This window comes from Diceros bicornis, chromosome 10 (assembly GCF_020826845.1).
Source record: "Diceros bicornis minor isolate mBicDic1 chromosome 10, mDicBic1.mat.cur, whole genome shotgun sequence".
Lineage (NCBI taxonomy): Eukaryota > Metazoa > Chordata > Mammalia > Perissodactyla > Rhinocerotidae > Diceros > Diceros bicornis.
This window is the reverse complement of record NC_080749.1, coordinates 41,110,440-41,127,861: the sequence shown is the minus strand read 5'-3', so window position 1 is coordinate 41,127,861 and position 17,422 is coordinate 41,110,440. Positions and strand designations below refer to the sequence as shown.

Here is a 17,422-nt window from a genome sequence, read left to right as displayed (position 1 = left end):
ATGGAATGTTTGTGTTGAGTCTTTTTCTATTACAAATAGTGCTGCAGTGAATAGCTTTGTTCATTTATCTTTTAATACTTTTGCCAATATAGTTTTCAGATAGATTTCTATAAGTAAGATTGCTAGGTCAAAGGGTAAATCCATATGAAATTTTGCTTTATGTCTCCAGATTCACTTCTCTGGGGGGTTGCATCCTTCTGTATTCCCACTAGCAATGTAAGAGAGAGCAGTGTTTCCACAACCTCACAAAGTGTTTTGTTAAACATTTGAGTTTTTGCCAACCTGATAGATGAGGAATTGCATCTTAGCATTGTTGGGTTTTTTTTCTTTTTATTTATGTTAACAGTTCTTTATTGAGGTGTAACTCACACACAGTAAAGTGCACAAATCTTGTGTATGTCTCCACGAATTTTGACAAATGTATACACACATGTAACCAACACTTAAATTGTACACTAGTTATTGTTGTTTATATCTAAAGATGGATCATTTGGCCCAAAGGGCTTTCATGGTATTTCAAGGTGCCTATTTAGGGTTTTGTTTTCTTGGATCATCATCATAAAGCACGTAGGAAACCTCTAGTTTCTGATTCTTTTACGAATTTTTTATTTTTAATTCATCAGCATTCTACATAAATCATCATCCACCTTAAATATTGATTTCAAATGGCTTATTGCCCAGCAAAGTAAGTTGGAATCACCTAGAAATCTCATTATTGATAAAGATACAACTTTAAATCTTTTTATTCTTTTAAGACTTTATTTTTCTTCATTTTTGGCCTAAGGATAGGATTTCATGAGTGAATTTACAAAAAATCAGGATGTTCTGCAAAATGTTGGAAGTGTCTAGTGAAAACCAGTAGCTTTATTTTGACTTTTATAGTCTACTTAATTGGTCTTTCTCTGGGCCCAAAGGCAGCAGCATTGATTTTTTTTTAAGCTATAAAGATGTGTCTACATTTTTCACCAACGTGTTTTAATTTTTTTGTACAACATGGACCAAATATGTCAAAGAAATCTAATTTTAAAAGCTGTATCTGCTGCAACAAACTTTAGAGACTATAGATGCAAATAGTTGGGTTGAATTTTAGGCATTCTTAAAGCAAACCCTAGAGTGTCAGATTTTAGAAACACTGTGTACTTTTATTTTTTCAGAAGGTAAAATAGAGATTGCTGAATGTTTCCCTGCAGTGTCCTGTTCTTATTTAAATGTACTTTTCTTCTACATTTCATAATTGTAGCATTCTAAAGATCTCCTGAGGAAAAGATTTGACTTTGACTTTGTGTTTTTTAAAAAATGTTTGGGTTATTTGTTTTCTTCTACCCCTAATTTTGAATCAGTAACCAGAATAGCAGAAAGATAAAGTCAAGGTTAAAGTAATCAGTGAATGACAGCTAGAAATAGCATGCATTATAGAGTCTTTTTAGGACTTCTCTTCTGAAGTTTTTATATCTTCAGTATTGATCTGTTAAAGCTCTCAGGGTACTAAATATTCTAGTAGGAGAAAATATAAAATATGCATGTTTCATCAAGATTCTGATTTGAGATTAGCACTTTTATAGATGTTTAAAAGTATTAATACAGAATACATGAGTTCAGTGTACACGAGTATCAGAAAATAGACACGAGTTGAGGATTTACAGTGCAGGGGTCTTTAATGCAGGAAACGATTACACAGGTGCTAGAGCTGAGAAGCTAACAGAGGACTGTGAAGCCCTACAGGGATGAACAATAGAAGGAAGTCACTGCCGTGTCTAGGTTGGAGGGACATTTAGAAAAAGGAAGGCTATACCACATCTCATGGGCTGAGGTTACCCAGAGATAGTTGGAACCATAGTAGAACTGTCAAGAAATGAAGGAGTTTCTTGAAATTTTCAAGAAATGGAGAAGATGCAGATGCTCCTGGAGACCCCTCTGAGAGTAGAGAAGGCAAGAGGAGTAATCCTTTGGCTTGTCCATTCCTCCCTCCCTTCAACATCCCACTACAAATGTCTCCCTCTGGCTGAACCAGCTGGAAGCCAGTTGATAAGGATGCCTGAGAATAGCCTCTGAACACAGGCTGCTCTGTGATATGGAGCAGATCAAGGAGATGGCCAAGAATGGATCTTAATGCAAACAGAACCTGGCCTGACACAACTTGTCAACAGAGATCCAACAGCACGAATTATGTGCTACATTTTAAAAAAGTCATAAAATGTGGGAAAAATTTTAATTTAGTTGGAAATTTGGGTTTCAATGCTACATGATTTTTCACTATATTTTTGTTTAGTACCTTCAAATAAATATTTGCCTAAATTTTTAAAAATTTTATTTACAAAGTCATGGAGTTGAAAGATTAAAATTGTATACACAGTTCAAGGTCATATTTCTAGTAGTTGCTAAAGCTGGGACTAAAGCTAGGCCTCCTAACAACTTATCCAATGACTTTTTCCCATCCTGTGCTGAAGGATCAGATAAAAACCAATCCAAACTCCAAGATTCTATGTGATTCTGATGTTTACTGGCTTTATGACCTTGACCAAGTCTTTTAACCTCTCTGAACTTCAGTGTCCTTATTGTAAAATGGGATTAATGATGTCTATGATGCCTGGCAGGGAAGATGTGTCAAAAAGGTGAGAAAACATGGAATTCTCTTGAAAAATTTTCAGAGGCCGTATGAATTAAGGTGTTATTTATTGTATGTATGGAAAATAGAATTACTTCACATTTCTTTTCATGAACACCTTAAAAACAGTACTTAAAATTAGTCAGTATTCCAAACAATGTTTTTTTTCCCCTCCCTGCTTTTTGCTTAACATGGTACTTATCTTAAGGTGGATTTTCTGTTAGAAGATACTCTAATAGGATTGAAAAAGAATAAGTATTTAATTTAGAAAATGCAGATTAAACATTTCCATTGTGGAAAACACATCTAAAAAACACTGAGATTGCTCCTCTTTTGTTCCTCTAAATCCAGATCAGAAAAGCAATGCAGACTTCAAAGATGTCTAAAGAACAAACACTAATAAAACAACACAAACAAGTATGGTGGCAAGAACACCAAAGGCTAAATGAAGTCAGGTAAGAACTCAAAGAAATCTCGATATGAACATATAGGAATTACTAAGGGTGCACTTATCTAGTTAGATGTTCTATAACTTTCCATGTTAATTAAAACATTATAATTAAAATTTAAAGTTATAGTTTGAAAGTGAGTCAAATTAAAATCTGTTCATTTCCTCAGTAACTTTGGAATCCAATGAACATATTAATATGGCTTTTGCTTGCCTTAGGATAAAAAAGATAATCTATATCTGCTAATCACTTACTCTTCTGCACTCCCACCCATACTTGTATTTATTTATATTATACTTAGCACAGTGGATTATAATGTTTTGTTTACATATTTGTCTTATAAAGTGGTAAACTTCTCAAGGGCAAACATCCCATCTTATTCATCTTTACAGAGGACACATAGAAAGAGATATATAAATGCTTTCAATAAATGAAGGAACGGGTGAACTAAAGGGTTCAAGTTGAGTGATTTCTAGATATAGCTGCATCATGACTAACTTCTTCAATTTAGATTTTTGACTTTTGTTATTATTTCCAGCAGTCACTTTAAGATGAATTAAAACAAAATAATGATTCTATACTTGATCTTAATTGTAATCTCTGAAAAATAAATTTCTTTTCAAAAGTCAAGGCAAAAAGAGAAGGCAGATGTGTTTCCCATCCATTTGAGGCATATATACTAGTTTTAATGATGGTAGTATTTATAAAGTATGCTTTTTAAAATGTATGTTTTTTTTTTCTTCTGTGAGGAGATCAGCCCTGTGCTAACATCTGCCAATCCTCCTCTTTTTTTGCTGAGGAAGACTGGCCCCTGGGCTAACATCCGTGCCCATCTTCCTCCACTTTTTTTTGTATGGGATGCCTCCACAGCATGGCTTGCCAAGCAGTGCATCAGTGCGCGCCGGGGATCCGAACCGGCGAATCCCGGGCCACCGCAGCAGAGCACGTGCACTTAACCGCTTGCGCCACCCGGCCGGCCCCCTAAAATCTATGTTTTTAAGCATATATTTTATATCAAAATAGATAATTTTTCTGGTCTTATTCTAAGTTAAATTTCCAAATACCATTAACTTCACTTTTGACATAAGCGCTTTTCATATTAATAGGAGTTTCTTATTCTGGCAAGAGATTCCTGCATGTGAAGTAAAAGGCTCATGATTGGAAATGGTTTTACGTCGTCATATAACCTAAAACATAGAAAAACAAAATTATATGGACTTTGTCACCATACTGCTGCTATAAAAACAAATCAGACCCATCTTATCCCTCAAAAAGTCACCTTTTGTGGAGAGAATGTTTGAGCCCATCAGAAAAAGATTTTTAAAAATTTGCATAATTTGAAACATAATAAAAAGGAGAGTCATTAGGAAGTTTTAATTACAGTTTAATTACGCCTTATCCATGGGGGTTATGTTCCAAGACCCCTAGTGGCTGCCTGAAACCATGGATAGTTCAAAATGCTCTATATAACTATGTTTTTTTCCTATACTGTACATACACACCTATGATAAAATTTAATTTATAAATTAGGCACAGTAAGAGATTAACAATAACTGATAATAAAATAGAACAATTATAACGATATACTGTAATAAAAGTTACCGTAGATCTTAGCAACCTCTGCATATGATTTTTTTCTTTCCTTATTAAGTTGAGAACTTGCACCTTTTCCAGTAAAGGAAGCACTTTACACCTTCTCTTTGGCATATCTGAATTGCCAACATCACTATTCTTGCGCTTTGGGGCCATTATTAAGTAAAATAAGGGTTACTTGAATGCAAGCGCTGTAATACCTTGACAGTTGATCTGATAACTGAGACGGCTACTAAGTGACTAATGGGCAGGTAGCATAAGCAGTGTGGATCAACTGGACAAAGGGATGAATTCACATCCTGGGCAGGACGGAGCAGGATGGCCTGAGATTTCATTATGCTACTCAGACCTGCACACAATCTAAAACTTATGAATTGTTTATTTCTGGAATTTTCCATTTAATATTTTCTGACCACGGTTGACTGCAGGTAACTGAAACTGTGGAAAATGAAACCAAGGATAAAGGGCGACTCCTATATGGTGCTCACTAATGCAAGCTCAAATGTAAAGGAAGACACTGGTGAAAGTTTTTCTCTTGGCTGTTTCACACACTTCTTAATATGTGTATTAGGTTGTTCTTGAACTAGATAGAAGAGTCGTATGCATATCATTATGGAAAATAATTCTTTTGATTGACCTGGAATAACACAAAGATGATGAAAGTGAAAAACATTCAAGTAATAATAACCTTAATGTCTTGAACCTTGTAAGGACTGAAAATTGGACAAAAAGAATTCCAAGATAATTTTCTGTGTTATTCTAGAAAGTAGGCTAATTTGAATATGTGTTCAGTGAAATTAAAAACTAATAGTGAAAGGAGGAAAGTTAGAGAAATGGCTAGATTTATGGAGCTTTCAGCGACCACAAGAAAATCAGGAGTTTAAGCTCTATCAGGTGTTTCTCAATCTTTAAAAATCTACATTCCTTTTTAATAAAAGATTAAAAGTAAAATATTCTCATCACTATAAGAGGCTCCATTTGAGAATCACGGGCCCGCAGAAGGTAAGGACCTCTAATGACAGCTCACCTTTGTTGGATAATTTAGTGTGTGTCAGGTGATATGTCAAGTATTCTACATGCTTTATTTCATTTAATCCTTACAGTACCCCACAGAGTAGGTATCATTGCTATCCCCATTTTACAGATGAGAATCTCGAGGTTCAGAGGGTTAAAGTTATTTGCAGAAGGTAAAGCAGCCAATTTATGTGAAGGTGGTATTGGAGCACTCGCCTTTAACTCCTGTGCTCCGTGAACTTGGAGTTGAGCAGATTTTGCTTTTTTCCACAAGGTTCCATTCACACCACTTGAACTCTAAATGGTCTGGCCTTGCTAGAAAAAAAAGATTTTGCTAAGCTTTAATTCTCTGAAATCTGTACTAAGGAAACTAGACATGTAAAATTTCCAAATATAAAATTATAAGTTTATATTTACATTTATAAAATTTAATATTTAAGTTTATAAAATTATATTTAATATGCTTTCTCAAACTACACCCCTTGAAGACCTTGATACACTTTCCCAAGGGCACTTGCTCCCGTGTTTCAGAATGACTGGTTTAGAGGTTAAGTAAGAAGTCATTTATATTCACCATGTGGTAAACAAATACAATTTTTATTTTAATAAGAATTTTTGAATAATAAAGTTTGGAGGGTTTATTTGTATGCCTTACTACTTTTACTATAATGCCTACAAGGGATGTTTTTATAACCAAGTCTCTGTTAGAAATATATGCAGTCTCTTGCTAACAATTTTAGTTTTAAAGCATTATTTTAAACATATCACCATTATCCAGAGGATGTATACAGAGGATATCATGCGGTTTTACCAACAACAACTAAATGTTGTCTGGATGACATTTAAGATGAAATTGAGACCAGTATTGACATTGTGTGATTCAGAACCCCAGAGAACTAACTCTGAGCCCAGCTCCCGAGCTCACTCCTTAGCTAATGATTGTGAGACTTCCTTCTCTGGCCTCTGTGGTACCTCAGCTGGGACAGATTATTTCAAGAGTGAGAAGCAGATCAAGTAGCTGAGTGTCAGGTACCAAGCTGTCTGAGCTGCTGAGTTCCTTCCTTATAGGAGGGGTAGAGCTTTGGCCTTCAGCCTCCTCTGGTGCCCTAACTTTCGGCAGATCTCCTGGCTGTTAGTTCCATTTATGGAACTTGAACATACTCTCTTGCTCTGCCTTTCATGATGCATGTCCCTTTGCTTATTGTTTGCTTAAATGGCTTCTGACTCTACCACTCTCTTGCACCCCATGTTTCACTTGTTCTGCTGAAATTGGTAACTAAATGGTTACTCCAGAAATCTCAGGAAGCTCTGGGTAATTTTTGATGTTCTGAGGAGACTGATTCTATGCCTAGAACTTTGGCACCAACCTGGAAGGATGAGGACTTGTACTAACAGTAGACTTTTGAGAGCTCAAGAACACCCTTCACCAGGCTGCTTTATCTTGCACACAATTGCATTGCAACTGGGCATGTCTTTTAAGAAGATTAATATATCTTCTAGGCAAATGGTTACACAAACTCTCAGGAGGCTTTTTTGTAGTACAATCATATTCAGTGGTACAAGAGAACAGGCCAAATAGCGTTAGGAAGTACTTAAATTGGCAGATTTGGACACAGAAAGTTGCCTTCCATTTGTCTCCTCTTCAGATGTGGAGGTTGTTGCATACAACTTGGTGAACATGGGGACCTAGTCTAGCATCTCAGTGATGAACACGGCAGGAGTCTCTTCTCCAGAGTTACCATTTTTAATGCTCTTGAGTCCATCACAATTTTTATCTCTATTTCCTAAATTACATTCTACAAAACAAGATACTCCATGAAGAATAATGAATTTCATGGTCCTAGGAAAATACTTTATATTTCATCCCCTTTTTGGCAAACTTCCATGCCATTTAGCATAATCAAGTTTCTGAGAAATCCTACACTATAGAAACTTGTCTGATTTTGTTTAGTTCACCATTTCCATTTTTCCTACCATCTGTCGGGGAAGAGGGAGAATCTCCCTCTGCCCTTTCCCTTAAGGTTCTTCTGGCTGGCCAAATAATCAACAAGACAGGTTAGCAGGAGAAAATAATACCAAGTTTAATAACATGTATACATGGGAGAAACTCAGAAATGAGCAACTCGTCCCTCTGTCTCAGCTGCTTGCTTAAGTATTGCAGCTAAAGGCGAGGAGCGTGTTGGGGGTGGGTAGTGGCCTGGGACTTCAGAGGGCAGGAGGACAATTCTTTTTGGGGTCATCTATAGATAATGTGGTCAGGGAGAGACAGAGTTTTTGATAAAAGGGGCTTGGTGCCCCTCCCATTGTAACATCTATTTTACATTATCTTTATAGCCATCATGATAGAAGATCTGTTCCAGGAAGGAGCCACCATGTCAAATTCTTTAGGCAGTTAGTGGGGGAGGTCAAATGTGCTTCAGAGAAAACAATCAAGGTAAAGAGATAGATTTCAGGGTGGCCAAATCTTGATCTCCCACACATCTCATTGACATTACTGTTTCTTAGAACACAATTTGGGAAATTTTAGCCTGCATTCACAAGCTAGTCCCAGATTCTTATAGTTCTTGAGAACATAAAAAAATGCTTCTGGATTTTGTTGGGCAATGAGGACAATTAGAGAAAAGGGCTGGTCTTGTCTAATGGATCAGGGTTGTTAATGTAGGAAGCCAGGATGGAGCTTACTAGAATTATTACATGTAAAGTAGCGGGTTGATTTCCTGTATGAACAAAGCCACTTCTCCCATTGGTTTCTATGTTCTACTCTGGCTTTCTGGGTGCTGAAAATATAAGGGAGCTGAGATGGGTGGTTTATAAGTGCAATGTTTTTATTTAAACAAATCCATTATGAAATAACTTTATTATGCACCCATCCTCCATGTAACAGTTTCAAATGTAATCTTGAAAACACTTATGGCAAAAACTACATGCTGGAAAAATAGACAGTGAAGTGTCATCTGCAATATCACGCCTCCTTTATACATACAAACGAAATTCTTGTCCCATGTAAGTGAATTGTCTTAGAGGATGATGGCACATATATTAAAATAGAATACTATGCAGCCATTAAAATAAATGATAATTATGAAAATTATTTATTAATAATTTAATAATAAAGTATAATAATAACATATGTTAAAAATATAATAAACATATTTTAATATATTTATATATAGTAATAATTTAATAATAAAAATATTATTCAAAAAACCCCCATTATACAATGGTAAATATGCCATAATTACAACTATTTAAAATACACATGCATGTGGGCCGGCCCCGTGGCTTAGCGGTTAAGTGCGCGCGCTCCGCTACTGGCGGCCTGGGTTCGGATCCTGGGCGCGCACCGACGCACAGCTTCTCCGGCCATGCTGAGGCCGAGTCCCACATACAGCAACTAGAAGGCTGTGCAACCATGACATACAACTATCTACTGGGGCTTTGAGGGGAAAAAAAAAATACACATGCATGTAGACAGGGCTAGAAACTTATATGCAAAATAAAAATAATCATTGTATTAAAGTGTTGTAATTGTTGCTATTTCCTTTTTTATACCGTTTTAATATTGCATTTTCATAATCATAATAAATGAAAACTCTTTTCTATGATTTCATTAAATCTGCCATAAGCAAGGGATAGACTACAATATTTTTGGATGTCCATTTAGTGCTAGTTATGGTTTTACTCTAAAAATGACTGTATTTAAATGATATAATAAAAGACTGTATAAAAATAAAATATACTTTTACTCCCATTTCCCTAGTTCGGGACCTCATCATCTCTTAACTTTTAAAATTCCCTCCCTCTTAGTTCAGGTTTACCTCCTTTTCATCTTCCATTTTTATTGATCACACCTCCTTCGAGCCCATCCACCATGTTGCTGCCTTGGGAATCTTTCTGAAACACAGATCTGAGCTGGCGAGGTCGGCTTAGTATCCCTCAGTAGCTTCCCAATGCCCTCAGCTCGCTCTCCATGAAGTAAAGCTAGGACGTGCCGCGTGCTTGCCTTTGCTCACACTATTGCTTCTGCCTGGAGTGTTCATTTCCACTTCTTTCTATCTCAGTGTCTGGCAAGTACCGAATCCATGTTAGGAATGTAGTGCACGGTCTGAATCAATGAATAGGTGAATGAAACCACATTAGATTGAGTATTTCTACTATTAGTTATTTTTTAAATCTATATATATGTTTATGATTGTAAAAAAATTGAATGGGATAATATCTATTTCAGATGTAAAATGGAATCGGAAATAAAATCCTTTCTCAATGGAGAGAACATTGGAAATGAATGTCTTTCTGACCTAACGAATTTTGGTGAGATTTTTTGATCCTGTATTTAAAGGGGAATTTTATTTTGAAGATGTAAGTGGACCACTCACTTCATGTTCTTTTAATATTAGCTGCTGTTTGATTTTTTCTAAAGAAATCCAAAAGTAAATCTGCATTCTAATGACCTGTTCTTGAAGAAACTTAAAATAATAATGTGTCACCTTGATTTAATTTTGTTTCCCCATAGAACAAGAGTTATCAGAGCAATGGTGCACATATCTTAAAAATGTGATAAATCCTATTCAGCAATTGAGAGCGGATCTAAAATACAGACAGCATCACATTTCACAGCATTCACACTCACATACTGAGTTTAACTCCGTGAAAGTATTGGAAGAGGTCAGTATATTACCTTTACTTTTAATAATGTAATATTTCATTTTTGTCCCAACGAGATCAGTTTGAGATAAGCAACGAACGTGTGTCTTGTGTATTTAAATAGAAGGTATAGCAAATTCTGTCTACTCGATATCTTAAACATATCCCTGTATCCGTCCAAGCACGCTCATTTCTCACTTGGAGTGTTACAGTGGCTTCATAACTGGTCTCCCTGCTTTCCGTTCTTGCCCCTCCTTCCAGTGCATTCTAGGATCCTACCTTCAGTGCAGGGGAATCAAGTCATCCCCCTGGTAAAGTCCCTTAGGGCTCGACCTATAATTCTTCCCTATACATCTGGCCCCCTCTCTGCTTCTTCAGTGTCATCTCCTACCTGACATGCCCCTTTCCTCCTAGACCTTATCATACTGATGCTGGCCTTCTTTCTGTCCCTCACACATGCCAGGCTCCCTCCTGTCTCAAGGCCTTTGCACTGGCTGTGTCCTCTGTCCCACAGATGGCACTTTCTGTCATTGAGGTCTTAGCTTAAATGTTCTCTCCTCTGAGAGGCCTGTCCTGATCACCCATGTGAGAAGCAGCAGTCACTCCCTATTACCTCACCCTGTTTTTACGTCACTTACCTCCTCCTGATACTTTCTTATCTATTTTTTTATTAGTTTATTGACTATCTCCCTGACTAAAGCAAAGCTCCTTGATCTTAATTGCACTAGACGTAGGCTTTTAGATGATTTTTCTTTATTTTTCGGTTATTCTGTAGTGTTGTTATATTGCTTTCATAAATAATAATTTTAAAAAAAGAGTTAAGAATCCATGCCCAGCTGGGGATTAGAGGCAAGGGCAAGGGAAGAAAGCAGTGATTGAAGCAGAGACAATCTGGTAAGCTCTCTGCCTTATCACAAAAAAATCCAAATGTGGGTGCAGAGTGGCTATGACTCCACTGTTTCCTGAGCTCGTTTTTGGGTTATGTGTCTGGAAACCTCATTGATGCTGCTTTGTCTGATAAGTACTGCCTAGCCATGGCATCTCTTGAACCCTCTTCCACAAGTCCTCAAAGGGAATTTCTCTTATCTAATTTTTCATAACTTATTGACTTTTGAGAATAATTCTTGTGACTTTAAATATAAACAATGGATGAATCACAATAATTTGCACACTGCTTGTTCTAAATGTCCTATAGGTTGACTTCGTTAAGAAACAATTGAAAGCTGTCTTTGAAAGACTTAGCCTGGAGCAACAGAAAATAGAAAATAATCTTTCAGACCGGATTATGAAAGTAAGTGTAATGCAGATAGTAATTTGTTTATCAATTTGTCATTTGTGTTAAAATAGTCATATAATCTTTTTTCAGATGCTAGATCATTCCTCAGAAGAAAGGCGTAACCTGCTTAGTGAACTGCCCACAGAATTAGAAACTTTGGAATGCCCATACCCTGATTTGAAATCTTCAATCCTTAATGAGTTCTGTAAATTTACAGAGAAATATCAAAAGAAACTTCAAGATTTTGATCTACAGTTAGAAGACATATACAGGTGATAAGATAAAACTACTTGAATCATCTACATTTTTGCCACTAACTTTTTATTTTTGTTGGGGCTTATTATACTTCTGATTTACTATTTTCGTAGTTACTATGTGATTGGAATACAGTCAATCAATAGATGTTTAGATTGCCTATTTGTTGAATGGAGAGGTTTCTTTTTCCCTCCAAAATAATTTCCCTAAAATAATGATTTTAAAGATTTTTATAAGGTTGAAACATGATGAAAATACCCCTCTCACTGAACTCTTTATTAGAGGTAAGAAATATTTTTCTAAAATGAATTTTCAGTAACTATGAATTTTCATTTCAAGATATGAAGCTCCTCTTCAGTGGAAATTTACAAATCAATACCAATAATTGATTACAATGGAAAATGTACCCATGGAATTATGTTACTTATAATCTATTGTGATTTTGTCCTACGGTGAACACAAAGTATATTTTGTAAGGTTTTAAAAACGTCAATTTTTTTTTAGAAAATGTACTTTTGGTTGTATGCTGAGAATGACAATCCTCTTCTGAATGACAAATACAACGTTACATGATTTGAAATTCAGTTTTGGCAGGGTCATCTTCTCTAGTATAAATTCTATATTAAAATTCATTTAGTGAACAAACCCAGAAATGCCACCACCGGTCAGATCAATAGTGTACCTCATGTAGTGTTCTGTATGTGGAGTTTCTGGGGAACATTTTATAGGAAAACATGCTTTTTATTCTATTATATTGACCTCAAAAATTTCCCCAAAGAATATATATTTAAAAAGAAAGGAAAACTATTGAAGGGACACATTTATAGTAAATTAAAAGTTAAAGGCTCTTACTTTGAAATAGAAGAAAATAAATATGACAAATATTTTTATCTTTTACATTTCTTAATGAATTGCCTGTAAATGAAACTCCTCTATATGAAATTACTAGTGTTAAGAAATGAACAACAACAATAAGAAATGAATAGCAACCTTAAATTCTACCAAGTAGAGTTATTTGCTTTAGTAGCTTCTTGATCCAAACTCTTTGGATACACCTTCTACTTGTCTCAGCACACTCCGAGAGACAATCCTAGGTGAAGTCTGAGTCTTTCCTGATCTAAGCGTCTTTTTTTACGTCTCTGTGGCAATGGTCACATGTTGCTCCCAGGCAGACACTTTTGGTCTCCTATGAGTCCCCTCCCTCCCTGCCTCTCTGCCTTCCTTTTTTCCTTCCCACCTTGCAATAAAGCTGAGAAAAAAAAATTAATAATATATCATTTATACATGTTGATTGGTTAATTAATTACACTTTAATTGAAACTCAGTCACAGTGCACTGTCAACTCAACCATGAGCTTAGTTTAAGTGTTTAACTGTAAAATGAACATCCTCTCTCCCCTCCCCATCCCAACCTTGTTAAAGAGATTTTAGAACTCATCAAGCAAGAGGAAGAGGTTTTTTTTTTGGAAGGGGGGACATTATAATCAGGCTGATTGTGACTGATTGTGACCGTGAAGGAGATACATCCGACTCTGTCCTTTTAAAGCAAGTTGGCCATCCCATAAGCTTTCCTCCCAGATGGCATCTTGTCCCCCCAGGAAAGCTTGCTGAGATTGTGATGTTTTTAGGTTAGCAGCTCCTAAACATGGAGAAGCTTGCCTTAGCAGCCTAGAATGGCTCCCTTCCACTAAGACCTATCCTTCACAGCCCATTTTCCTCCTTTCCTTTTAATCTGAACTCAATTTCTGCTCTTCCTTTGTGCAATCCTGAGCCACTCAGAAAAAGCCGAGATTCACAGCTCCACTGCCATTACTGAAGATTAAGTAGAGACTAGGATGAATATACATCACATGCTAAGATTTCTGCAGAGGGAAGAAACACTGAGGAAAAAATAGGAGGCTTGATGAAGGAAGCCTTAGGAGGCTTGATGGAGGAAGTAACATTCACTATGGAGTTTGAAGAGGCAGAGTTAGAATAAGGCAGACAAGGAGCAGGGAGGACATTCTAAGAAGGGATATTAAATGACTAGATAGTAAACCCCTTGAAGACGAAGGAATTTATTAGCAATATTTGTATCCTTAGCACCTAGCACATCCCTGCACATAGCAGCTTCTAAATAAATGATTATTCAATTGAGTTGAAGTAAAGGTGAAAGCAATGAAGGTGAGAGTGGCAAGGCATGTTATGGGAACAGTAGGGATCTACTTTGAAAGAACATATTTTCATAAATTCTAGTTTAATAGTCTGTTTGCCACATATGATTATCCAGAATAAATTTTATATAATTAATGGTACGTTTTACTTGATGAATATTTGTTGGGTAATCCTTAATATACAGTGGTCTCTGCTATGCTCCTTGATAGGCAGTTCAACAGACAGACTAGACTAGAATATGGCCTTGCCTTTGAGAAGGCTTGCAATATTTAGGGGAAGCAACATGTACACATGTACTCTGACCAAGTGAAAATTACATGCAAACATCAATTGAAGAGACTATTTTATAAATGTGCTGGCAGTGAATGATGAAGCACTGGTAAAACTGAATGAGATTTCAAGAGTAGTTTCATTGAGGAGAAAGAGAGTAAATGGGCTATTTTGAATAAATACAGAGGTGGTGAGCATCAGCAATCTGTGGCTGGTGGGAGGTATGGCATGCAGATATACTGTTCTAACCAGCACAATGAATTATGTGTTCAACTGTAATATTACTTGGACTTCTAATTTGCCAGTATCTGCTATTATTTTGATACGACCACTTCCCCTTTTGGTTCTAGTTATTATGCCTTGTGAGAATTCACATAGATTGTGTACATATATGTGCACATCTGTGCAAGTAAGTGTGTGCATATTTTAAACAGATCCGTACTGCTATGTCATAAGAAGGTTGAAATATCTGGGAGACATTTTTAAATTACAAGAGGTTTTCATTGGGCTAAAGGCAGTGGACACCATGGTTAATCCCCACATTTATTTTAATTCCCCCTATTTTGTCGCACCTTGCTGGTTTGGGTTGGAATGAGTCCATCCCCAGATCCAAAGGAAGGCCCTGGTTGGGAGTATGTAGCAGTCAGTAATCTCATTTCCCCAGGCCACAGCAACTAGCTCAGGGTAGTTGAAATCAGGGAACAGCTCAGAACTTTTGTTAGATTCTTATGAGAAGTAGTACCTTTTCTTGTCTGTGGATGTGTTAAGAAAGTACATAGCTGAGGTTGCTGCTAGCAGCCATCTTGTGAACGAAGGAAAACACACACGGAGGGGACAGAGCCCAGATAATCATGGGGACGCTGAGCTGGTGCCTTGTTTGAAAGGCATGGGAAGCCAACTTCACTGCTGCATTTTCAAGGGCATTTAGTTGACATTAATATCTTAAGCCAGTGTGAGTTGGAATTTTAGTTGCTTGCAACTAAAAACATCCCTAATTTTATACAACAGTTGATTTGATTTCAAAATATTCATGACTCATAAAATCTGTCAATTTAATACAATTGCAATTGAAGAATTGTTAAAAATTATTCCAAAATTTATTAGGAAAATTAAGATTGTAAAATAGCCAAAGTTTCAAAATGAAGAATAACTGGGAGTGTGGGGGGGTGGTGAAACTTGCACAGCCAAACATAAATATATATTTTAATATTAAAATAAATTAGAAAGTTTTGTGTGCCTATGGAATATGTAGCAGTTCAGTGGAATAGAATAGAAATATAGAAAAAGAAAATATCTATAATAATTTAATTTATTATTAAGAGAAAATGTCAAAACTGTGGGGGAAAGATTGGATTATTTATAAGATAGTATTAAATAACAGGCAATTGGAAAATAAAGTTAGATCTCTTCCTTATTCCATATGACTCAATAAACTCCAGGTGCATTATAATCTGTAAAGAGGAAAAAAAATTATAAAAGAATTAGATAAAAATAAAAACAAATATTAAGTAACCTTGGAGTGGGAAAGATCTTTTAAAATGTGTTACCTGCAGTGAAAATCATAAGGAAAAAGTTTAAATAAATTCAATGACATAAACATTAAAAGGAAAATCTAATAGGATAGTTTCTCAGCAGGTTTTAAATCTTTAAAGAATCAACAGGGATTTCTAGTTTCCAGTCCAGCACATAAGGAGCTTAGAATTTGCCAGTTTGCTCTAACAACAAGTAAAAAGCAGAACAAACTGAAAAATCAACAACTCTTCCTAGATACATCATGAAAGTGAGGTCACAAGGCAAACCACAGCCCCCCAAACTGGAGAGACAGGCAATACGAAGAATCACTACTTACCTGAGAAGAAATCCATGAGCAGAAACCTTAATGGGAACCAGTGTTGGGGTAGGAAAATCTGAACTGTAATTGACAAATTGCTGGAAGCTGAGTGTGGACAAGTTTGAGAGTTAAAAACTCCACTGGGCCTTAGTCATGGGTTGTCCCCGCACTCTTGTGAGTTTTACCTCCAGGATTCTACCAGGTACTCACAGTGAATATCTGAGAAAAATCCCCTTGCGCCTCTGTCAGGGAGAGGGGAAAAGGAATCATTTTGAAATATCCCAGAGCATTCTGTTCTTCTTAATAAGGGCTGCCCTCAGGAGAAGCGATTTTGTCAGAGCCTAAACTGCTGGGGTTTTATCAGAGCCTAACCTACCTGGGGGCAGGAAAATATCCAACTGCAGCCAGGTCTAGCCTTCCATGTGGGGGAAGGGAAGTATTCAACTCCAGCCCTCACCAGCCACCCTGTCCCACCTAAGGGAGGAAAAGCCTGAGGAGGATTGGTGAAGTTCACAGTCCAGGAGCACAGGCTCACCATAAGACTGAGACCTAATCATAGGACTATAGAATGCTTCTCCTCCCCTCACACCTTATCACTGTTACTAAAGGCCTATTTGCCACAGTTCCTTTTACCCAGTACGTTATGGCTGTCCTTCAACAAGAAAAAAATTACAAGGCACACTAAAAGGCAAAAAATACAATTTGAAGAAACTGAGCAATCATCAAAACCAGAGTCAAATATGACAAGAATGTTGGAATTATCAGGCCAGGAATTTAAAAAAAAACGATGATTAATATTCTAAGGGCTTTAGTGGAAAAAATTAGACAACATGGAAGAACAAATGGCTAATGTGAGCAGAGAGATGGAAATTCTAAGAAATAATTAAAGAAATGCTAGCGATCAAACACAATAGAAATGGAGAATACTTTAGATGGGCTCATTAGTAGACTGAACATGGCTGAGGAAAGAATCTGTGAGCTTGAGTATATGACAATGGAAGCTTCTAAAACTGAAAGGCAAAGAGAAAAAAGACTGAAAAAAAGAACGGAAAAGAATATCCAAGAACTGTAGGACAACTACAGATGATGTAACATATGTGTAATGGGAATACAAGAATGAGAAGAAAGAGAGAGAAGAACAGAAGAAATATTTGAAGCAACAGAGACTGAGAATTTCCCCAAACTAGTGTCAGACACCAAACCACAGATCCAGAAAGCTCAGACAATGCCCAACAGGGTAAATACCAAAAAAAACTACACCTAAGCAAATCATATTCAGACTTCAGCAATCGCGCTCCTTGGTATTTACCCAGAGTTGTTGAAAACTTATGT

At 36.5% G+C, this 17,422-nt stretch overlaps 1 protein-coding gene across 2 annotated transcripts in view; it reads left to right on the top strand.

Annotated features, from left to right (window-relative positions):
• Positions 1 to 17,422, top strand: part of CCDC148 (coiled-coil domain containing 148) — a 238,622-nt gene that overhangs the window by 77,245 nt on the left and 143,955 nt on the right. For both annotated transcript variants that reach the window (XM_058549014.1, XM_058549015.1), the window contains exons 4-8: positions 2,957 to 3,060; positions 9,890 to 9,972; positions 10,175 to 10,326; positions 11,501 to 11,596; positions 11,672 to 11,853. In XM_058549014.1, the coding sequence (XP_058404997.1) occupies positions 2,957 to 3,060; positions 9,890 to 9,972; positions 10,175 to 10,326; positions 11,501 to 11,596; positions 11,672 to 11,853 (617 nt within the window). The remainder of the gene's footprint in view (positions 1 to 2,956; positions 3,061 to 9,889; positions 9,973 to 10,174; positions 10,327 to 11,500; positions 11,597 to 11,671; positions 11,854 to 17,422) is intronic.